This window comes from Pongo abelii, chromosome 9, assembly GCF_028885655.2.
Source record: "Pongo abelii isolate AG06213 chromosome 9, NHGRI_mPonAbe1-v2.0_pri, whole genome shotgun sequence".
NCBI lineage: Eukaryota > Metazoa > Chordata > Mammalia > Primates > Hominidae > Pongo > Pongo abelii.
In genome coordinates this window covers 13,445,108-13,454,675 of record NC_071994.2, presented here as the reverse complement: position 1 = coordinate 13,454,675, position 9,568 = coordinate 13,445,108, and the positions used below count along the sequence as shown (strand labels likewise).

The 9,568-nt window shown below is 49.0% G+C and overlaps 1 protein-coding gene across 1 annotated transcript; it reads left to right on the top strand.

The window, feature by feature from the left end:
- The first annotated feature begins 309 nt into the window (after positions 1 to 309).
- Positions 310 to 1,334, top strand: LOC100437674 (large ribosomal subunit protein uL10-like). Its single transcript, XM_054526176.2, has one exon. It carries the CDS (start codon positions 348 to 350, stop codon positions 1,254 to 1,256), a length of 909 nt encoding a protein of 302 aa, XP_054382151.1. The 5' UTR covers positions 310 to 347; the 3' UTR covers positions 1,257 to 1,334.
- The last annotated feature ends 8,234 nt before the right edge of the window (positions 1,335 to 9,568 follow it).

Below are 9,568 nucleotides of genomic sequence, written 5' to 3'. Positions count from 1 at the left end.
CTGCTGAGCTCTGAGGTTCCAGGTGTGGATGGGGTGTGAGGCCCATGTGTGTGTCAGTGTGTGTGGGTGTGATTGTGTGAGCAACTGGGTATGTGAAGTTCAGGCCCAGTCGGCTTGCCCAGAAGCCAGGCCTGAGATGCCCTGGGGGTGCCAGGAGAGGTAGAGACACACCAAAGGAACACAGGCTTTGAAACGAGGCAGAATTGAGTTGGATTCCCAACCCCACCAACCTCACATCTCTTCACTCTTCAGGCAGTGTAGAAAACAATGCCTGCCTCTTGCCAGGCGTCCTCGTGGAAGTGACATCGTCTTTAAACCTGTGTGGCAATCCCTGATGCAACGCCGTGATGCCCAGGGAAGACAGGGTGACCTGGAAACCCAACTACTTCCTTAAGATCATCCAACTATTGGATGATTATCTGAAATGTTTCATTGTGGGAGCAGACAATGTGGGCTCCAAGCAGATGCAGCAGATCCACATGTCCCTCTGCGGGAAGGCCGTGGTGCTGATGGGCAAGAACACCATGATGCGCAACGCCATCCGAGGGCACCTGGAAAACAGCCCAGCTCTGGAGAAACTGCTGCCTCGTATCCGGGGGAACGTGGGCTTTGTGTTCACCAAGGAGGACCTCACTGAGATCAGGGACATGCTGCTGGCCAATAAGGTGCCAGCTGCCACCTGTGCTGGTGCCATTACCGCATGTGAAGTCACTGTGCCAGCCCAGAATACTGGTCTGGGGCCCGAGAAGACCTCCTTTTTCCAGGCTTTAGGTATCACCACTAAAATCTCCAGGGGCGCCATTGAAATCCTGAGTGATGTGCAGCTGATCAAGACGGGAGACAAAGTGGGAGCCAGCGAAGCCACGCTGCTGACCATGCTCAACATCTCCCCCTTCTCCTCTGGGCTGGTCATCCAGCAGGTGTTCGACAATGGCAGCATCTACAACCCTGAAGTGCTTGACATCACAGAGGAAACTCTGTATTCTCGATTCCTGGAAGGTGTCCACAGTGTTGCCAGTGTCTGTCTGCAGATCCACTACCCAACTGTTGCATCAGTGCCCCATTCTATCATCAACGGGTACAAAGGAGTCCTGGCCTTGTCTGTGGAGACTGATGACACCTTCCTGCTTGCTGAAAAGGTCAAGGCCTTCTTGGCTGATCCATCTGCCTTTGTGGCTGCAGCCCCAGCTAAGGTTGAAGCCAAGAAGGAGTCGGAGCGAGGAGTCAGACGAGGATATGGGATTTGGTCTCTTTGACTAATCACCAAAAAGCAACCAACTTAGCCAGTTTTATTTGCAAAACAAGGAAATAAAGGCTTACTTCTTTAAAAAAAAAAAAAAAAGAAAGAAAAAAAGAAAGAAAGGAAAGAAAGAAAGAAAGGAAGAAAGAAAGAAAAGAAAAAGAAAATAAAACAACATCTGCTTCCACGGTTGTGACAGTGGGGTTTAAAGAAAAGGAACAGGCGCCGGGCGCAGTAGCTCACGCCTGTAATCCCAGCACTTTGGGAGGCCGAGGCGGGCGGATCACGAGGTCAGGAGATCGAGACCATCCTGGCTAGCACTGTGAAACCCCTGTCTCTACTAAAAATACAAAAATTAGCTAGGTGTGGTGGCGGGCACCTGTAGTCCCAGCTGCTCGGGAGGCTGAGGCAGAAGAATGGTGTGAACCCAGGAGGCAGAGCTTGCAGTGAGCCGAGATCGTGCCACTGCACTCCAGCCTGGGTGACTGAGCCAGACTCCTCAAAAAAAAAGGAGCAGGCAGAAAGAGCACATAGTAGGTGTTCAACCAGCGTGAAGCACACCCCCAGCCTCTTAGAGGCCACAACAGCCTCAGAGCAGGCAGAAGGAGTACACAGTATGTGTTCAACCAGCGTGAAGCCCCTGCCTCTGACAGGCCACGACAGCCTCAGAGCAGGCAGAAAGAACACACAGTAGGCATTCAGCCCGCGTAAAGCAGGCCCCCAGCCCCTGACAGGCCGTGACAGCCTGAGGCAGGACCTCATGGTGATCTCTAACCTGACCCCAGGGGAAGACAGGAGGGAGGAAGGATGGCACCCTGGGAGGCCAGGGCCTGGCGTCCCACCCTGTCACCCTCGTGCCCAGTGTCCAGGGGCTCCGAGTTAGCCATGGCCTGGCGCGTAGCCTTAGGAGAGACCCTCCAGCCATTCGGTGGAGCGTGGAGACCCCTCGTGGCCACACGGAGGACTGCAGCTCTCAGCGTGTGACCTCTCGCCAGCAGTGGGGCTGCTCTACAGCCCTGGGAGAGCTCTGCAAACATTGCTTGAGCTCCTTTTTATTTTATTTTTATTTTTTGAGACAGGATCTCACTCTCACCCAGGCTGGAGTGCAGTGGCACAATCTCAGCTCACCGCAACCTCCGCCTCCAGAGTTCAAGCGATTCTCCTGCCTCAGCCTCCTGAGTAGCTGGGATTACAGATGTGCGCCTCCATGCCCGGCTAATTTTTGTATTTTTAGTAGAGACAGGTTTTTGCCATGTTGGCCAGGCTGGTCTCAAACTCTTGGCCTCAAGTGATCCACCCGCCTCGGCCTCCCAAAGTGCTGGGATTACAGGCGTGAGCCACCACACCCGGCTGCTTGAGCTCCTTTTAAGGTGCCAGGATTTATGCTCGGTGTTATGGACAAAGAAAGGAGGTGATTCCCATCCCAGAGAATCTACCACCGGGAGAGTTACAGAGGCTGGGCCACCCTATTCCTACCTCCCACCGCTGTATACATCCATATAGAAGAGAACTCAGGGTTCAATCAGGGGACCTAGAGCAAGACACCCATTTTCCCATGCCTTGCTCCCCATATTGGCCTTATGGGAGTGGTACCCTGTAAAGTACCTGGAATAGTCAAGAGCTCAAAAATTCTTATGATTATTAAACGTATAAAAGGACAGGTAAATTGAAGCCAAGTGCAGTGGCTTATACCTGCAATCCCAGCACTTTGGGAGGTCAAGGTAGGAGGACAGATTGATCCCAGGAGTTCAAGACCAGCCTGGGCAACATAGTGAGACCCCCATCTCTACAAAAAATTAAAATTAAAAAATTAGCTGGGTGTGGTGGCACCCCCCTGTAGGAGGCTGAGGCGGGAGAATTGCCTGAGCCCAGGAGTTCTGAGGCTACAGTGAGCTAGGATCCCTTCACTGAACTCCAGCCCGGGTGACAGAGTGAGGCCCTCTCTCAAAAAGGTGGTGGGGGCAGGTAAATTGGGTCAGAGTCATGCTCCCTTGCTCCCCTCCAAGCAGTAGAAATTGCTAATAAAATGCTTAAAACAAGGCTCAGGATGTGCCAGACACTAGGAGAAGCCCTTTGCATGTAGTACCTCATCTGATCCCTGAGGAGCAGGTACTATTAGCCTGGATGAGGAAGCTGATGCCCAGAGAGGTTTAGGCGATTAGGCTAAAGTGGTAGATTCGGAATTTGAACCCAGGCCCACATGGCTCCAGAGCCCAAGCTTTGGTGCACAAAGCAATGAGTCTGCCTAGCAGTGTCAGAAGTGTTTGAACCAGAGCAACTCCATCTTGAATAGAGGCTGGGTAAAATGAGGCTGAGACCCACTGGGCTTCATTCCCAGGAGGTGAGGCATTCTTAGTCACAGGATGAGCTAGGTCAGCACACAGTACAGGTCACAAAGACCTTGCTGATAAAACAAGAGGCAGTAAAGAAACCAGCTAAATCCCACCAAAACCAAGATGGCGACGAAAGTGACCTCTGGTCATCCTCACTGCTCACTATATGCTAATTATAATGCATTAGCATACTAAAAGATGCTCCCACCAGCGCCATCACAGTTTACAAATGCCATGGCAACATTAGGAAGTTACCCTATATGGTCTAAAAGTGGGAGGAACCCTCAGTTCCAGGAATTGCCCACCCCTTTCTGGGAAAACTCATGAATAACTCACTCCTTGTTTAGCATATAAGCAAGAAATAACCCAAAAAAATAGCCAACCAGCAGCCCTCAGGACCGCTCTGCCTATGGAGTAACCATTCTTTATTCGTTTACTTTCTTAATAAACTTGCCTTTACTTTACTGTATGGACTCACCCCGAATCCTTTCTTGCGTGAGGCCCAAAAAGCCTCTCTTGGGGTCTGGATCAGGATCCCTTTCCAGTAACAGTGGGGCAGCCCATGACTTACTAAGCAAATGCTCTCATCTCTCTGGGCCGTGGGGTCCTCCCCATTCAGGTCAGATATTTAGTTTAGTTTTATTTGTTTTGTTGTTGTTGTTTTAAGACCATGTGGGGGCTAGTTCCCAGCCCTGGATGCCCATTGGATTCATTAAGTTTACTTGGTCTGGGTGCATCCTGGACACTGGGATTTTTTTAAGCTTCCCAGGTGGTTCTAATGAGCAGCAAGGTTTGCAAAGGGACTCGCAGGCCATGGTACAGAGATTAAACTTTATTCTGCTAGGTGACAAACCAGTGGTGGCTCCTCATGTCCCCCCAGTGCTAGGTCTACTCAGTTGCCTTTTATTAGATAAAATTGACTCCTTGGAAGTAAATAATTCAGTGGGGGGTTAGCATATTCACAAGGTTGTACAACCATTACCATCAGATTCCAGAACATTCCATCCCCCCATAAAGAAACCCTGTAGTGGCCGGGCACGGTGGCTCATGCCTGTTATCTCAGCACTTTGGGAGACTGAGGCAGGTGGATCACAAGGTCAGGAGATTGAGACCATCCTGGCTAACATGGAGAAACCCCATCTCTACTAAAAATACAAAACAATTAGCCAGGCCTGGTGGCACGCACCTGTAATCCCAGCTACTCAGGAGGCTGAGGCAGGAGAATCTCTTGAACCCGGGAGATGGAGGTTGCAGTGAGCCGAGATCGCGCCACTGCACTCTAGCCTGGGTGATAGAGTGAGATTCCATCTCAAACAAAAAAAAAAAAAAAGAAGAAGAAGAAAAAAGAGAAATAAAAAAGCAACCCTGTAGTGATGAGCTTCCCATTTCCCTTCCCCCTAGCCCTTGGCAACCCTAACCTACTTTCTATCTCTCCGGATTCGCCTATTGTGGGCATTTCATATAAATGGAATCATACAATATCTGGCCTTTTTGTGTTTCATTTTTGCTCTTTTGTATTCTTCCACTTGGCATGATATTGTCAAACTTCATCCATGTCATAGTATGCATCAGGACTTCATTCCTGTTTACTACCGAATAATATTCCATCGTATGGCTGGACCACATGTTTAAAATCTATTCATTGGTAGATAGATGGCTTTAAGACTCTGGCATTTTCTTAGACAAGAGAAGCGACCGAGTTAACACAGGTAGTAGGGCTGAGAGAGGCATCAGAAAGCCCAGACCCTGCCTCTTGAGCCTGCAGGAAGGAAAATCCAGAGGAGAAGGGATGTGGAAACCAACTCCAGGGAGTTCCAAAGGAGCACATCAAGGTAGACCCTGAGCAGCCATGAGGGACGGGCCACACTTGTCCCCTCACCTCCCTCAGCAAAGGTAAACCAGAGATCTGGATAAAGTTATATCTACCAAGCTGCATCATCGAAGTATTGCCGAAAACACAGAAATAACCTAAATGTCTAACAACAAGGAATTCATCCAACAAACTATGGCGTGTCCATCCGAGGGACTACCAGGCAGTCAAAAATGATGCAGCATCGACTAACATTTATCGTGTGTGTGTGTGTGTGTGTGTGTGTGTGTGTGTTTATATGGAGTTTTGCTCTTGTTGCCCAGGCTGGAGTGCAATGGCGCGATCTTGGCTCACTGCAACATCTGCCTCTCGGGTTCAAGTGATTCTCCTGCCTCAGCCTCCAGAGTAGATGAGATTAGAGGCGCCCACCACCACACCTGGCGAATTTTTGTATTTTTAGTACAGATGGGGTTTCACCACGTTGGCCAGGCTGATCTCAAACTCCTGACCGCAGGTGATCCACCTGCCTGGGCCTCCAAAAGTGCTGGGATTATTTATAGTGTTTACTGTGCCAAGCCCTGTTTGCGCATTTCATGAGTTCTGATGCATTCAACTCTCACAATAATTCTACAGGTAAGTGCTTTTATGATCCTCATTTCACAAAGAGGAAGTCGAAGCTGGGAATACTTATATAATTTGCCCAACATTGCACAGATAGACAGCAATAGAGCTGAGATTTGAACCAGGGTCCATTTGCTTAATTAATATCTCTGTTCTGTCCTGCCTCTGAAGGTATAATAAAAAATATTTACTGACATGAGACAACGCTGTTCACAAAATATTGGTGGAGTGAATAAATCGGGTTCTGGAACAGTATGCAGGGCATGAATCAAGACTTGAGGGAAATATGCCAGATTGCAAATCCGGGAGGTCTCCGCACATTCTGATTCTGAGTAATTTTTACTTTCTGCTCTGTGATTGTATTTCCCAGTCCTCCACGAGGACTGTGTTTTTGTTTTCAATAAGAAAAGTATTTTATTTGATTCCCTTAAAAAAAAATAAACCTTCGTATGTTGCCGGTGGGGATTCAATGTGTTATATTCCCTACGGAGGGCAATTCTGCAATATTTATCAAAGTTGTAAATGTATTTGCCCTCTGAGTCAGCAGTCCTGAGTCTACATTTTATTCTTATAGGTAGAGCCTGGCAAGGATGATGTACCAGGTTATTCACGGCAGCGTGGCTTCTAATAGCAAAAGATTGGAGGCTGGGCACAGCGGCTCACACCTGTAATCCCAGCACTTAGGGAGGTTGAGTCGGGTGGATCACCTGAAGTGAGGAGTTCGAGACCAGCCTGGCCAACATGGTAAAACCCCGTCTCTACTAAATATACAAAAATTAGCTGGGCCTGGTGGTGTGCCCCTGTAATCCCAGCTACTCGGGAGGCTGAGGCAGGAGAATCGCTTGAACCTGGGAGGCGGAGATTGCAGTGAGCCGAGATTGTGCCACTGCACTGCAGCCTGGGCAACAAGAGTGAAACACCATCTCAAAAAAAAAAAAAAAGAAAAGATTGGAGCCGGGTGCAGGCTCATTGGGAGGCTGAGGCAGAATGATTGCTTGAGCCCAGGAGTTCGAGACCAACCTGGGAAACACAGTGAGACCCCGTCTCTATGAAAAACAAAAAGAAATTAGCCAGCCATGGTGGTGCAAGCCTGTTGTCCCAGCTACTCGGGAGGCTGAGGTGGGAGGATTGCTTGAGCCTGGGAGGTCGAGGTTGCAGCAAGCCATGATTGTGCCACTGCTCTAGCCTGCGTGGGTGTCAGAGCGAGACCTTGTCTCAAAAAAAAAAAAAAAAAAAAAGATTGGAAACAATATAAGTGTGCATTTTACCAGGGTCTGATTAAACAAAGTATGGAAGGAATACTATTCAACAACAATAACAAAAAAGAACAAACGAGCTTCTTATACTGAGAGGGAAGGACCCCGGGATAGTTTAATTAAAAAGGCCAGATACAGAACAGAGTGTTTATAATGTTACTACTTCTGTGTGAGAAAGAAGGGCGTTATCTTAGTCAGTCTGAGATGTTATAACAGAATACTATCAACTGGGTGGCTTGGAAACTATAGAAATGTAGTTCTCAAAGTTCTGGAAGCTGGAAGTTCAAGACCAGGTGCCAGCATGGTTGGGTCTGGTGAGGGCCCCTTCTGGGTTGCAGACTGCCAACTTGCCACTGTGTCCTCACATGGCAGGAAGAGGACCAGAGAGCTCTCTGGGGTCCCTTTTATAAGGACACTGATCCCATTCATGAGAGCTACACTCTCAGGACCCACTTACCTCCCAGAGTCCCCTCCTCCCAATACCATCACATTGAGGGTGGAGATTACACCATAGGAATTTGGGGGGTAGGAACATAGGCATGTGGGGGACAGAGGAGACACAAACATCCAGCCCATGGCAAGAGGCAAGGAAAAAATCTATTTTTGCATCTCCTCGTTCTTTGTCTCAGAGACGCGGGAAGGCAGGGTGATAATCAAAATATTTAACAACTAGTGCAGAGCAGACTGCAGCAGCAGCAGCAGCTCTGAGAGAGGGACATCCAAGGAACGGAAAAAGGGGTCATCTTAGAGACGGGAGACAAGCAAACAGGATGGGATGGAAACAAGACTTCTCAGTCCCTGCTTTTTTTTTTTTTTTTTTGAGACGGAGTCTCACTCTGTCACCAGGCTGGAGTGAACTGGCGCGATCTCGGCCTCAGCTCACTGCAACCTCTGCCTCCTGGGTTCAAGCAATTCCCCTGCCTCAGCCTCCAGAGTAGCTGGGACTACAGGCATGTGCCACAATGCCTTGCTAATTTTTTTTTTTTTTTTTGTATTTTAGTAGATACGGGGTTTCACCATGTTAGCCAGGATGGTCTCGATCTCCTGACCGCATGACCCACCCGCCTTGGCCTCCCAAAGTGCTGGGATAACAGGCATGAGACACCACGCCTGGCCCAGTCCCTGCTTTTTTATCCTGTTTTGATGTTTGGACCATGGGACTATATTGCTTGGTGCAAAAATCATCATTCTTTTAAAAAGCACTGCACGTGGAAGAGTAGCGTTCCTTCCCTGTTCCCCACATCACGGAGGCATGGGGAGGCCTTGGAAGAGGAGAAGGTTTGGTGGACAGCAGTGAGCTCTGTGTGTTCCTGCAACACCTCGGCTACGTCTGTCAGTCTGTCCGTTCAGTGCTTCAGCTCAGGGGTGAAGCCTCGGACCTTCTCTGGGGGCATTGACCTCCATTATATTAGCTGAGGTATATAGAAGATGACAGGGTAAGGGACAGGGTGCTTCTCCCCTCCTCAAAGACTCCTCAAGCTTTCTACTGGGGGCAAAGACCCTGGAGCTTCCTCAGCTGCCTTAATACAATGTCCAGCACAAAGTAGGCACTTAGTAAGCCTTCGTTTAATTAACTGCTCCCCCGCCTGCCTGGTTGTTTCACCCTTTGGGTGGTAAGCCTCTTACACAAATCTGCCCCTGTGGTTTAAGCTTCACCGTTGCTGGTACAAGGGACCATATTATTATAATCAGATCATCAGATTACTTCCTCTTTGCATCTGGCAGAGATCAGTGCACTGAGCAAAGGGAAATGAAAGCATGAAGCATCCATCCCATTGGGCAGAAATTTATCAAGTACCCGCTAAAAAAATAAATGTACCAAGAACCTAAGCCATGGGTCTAGGTTCTGCAACGCAGCATGCCTCGGACTACCTGTGCCAGGGCACTCCCTTTGCTCTGTGCACTCCCTCTGTGGGGGTGACAAGTGGCAGCTAACATTTATGGAGCACTCACAAGTGCCAGGCCCTATGCGGAGCACTCCATACACAACGTCTCACTCAATCCTCACAAGTGCTTTCGTGATTAGACACGTGCAGGAGCAAGCAACAGAAACAAGACCCAAACTGGCTTAAGCAAGAGGAGATTCTATTGGCTCACACAACTGCCGGTTAGTTAAGCCTCAGGTATGGTGGGATCAAAGCTCTGACTGTTTCTCTGACTTTCTTTTTCACACAGGCTTCCCTCATGGCTGCAAGATGGCCCCCAGGAGCAGCCGGACAGAATGCTTCCTATTTCCGTCCAGCGGGAGAGAGACTCAGCTTCCCAGGGCTTGCTTTCCAGAATGAAGAAGATGCCTTCCCAAAAGCCC

Bases quoted from the DNA above. Each gene is read 5' to 3' on its own strand.
- LOC100437674 (XM_054526176.2), top strand. From the start codon at position 348: ATGCCCAGGGAAGACAGGGTGACCTGGAAACCCAACTACTTCCTTAAG.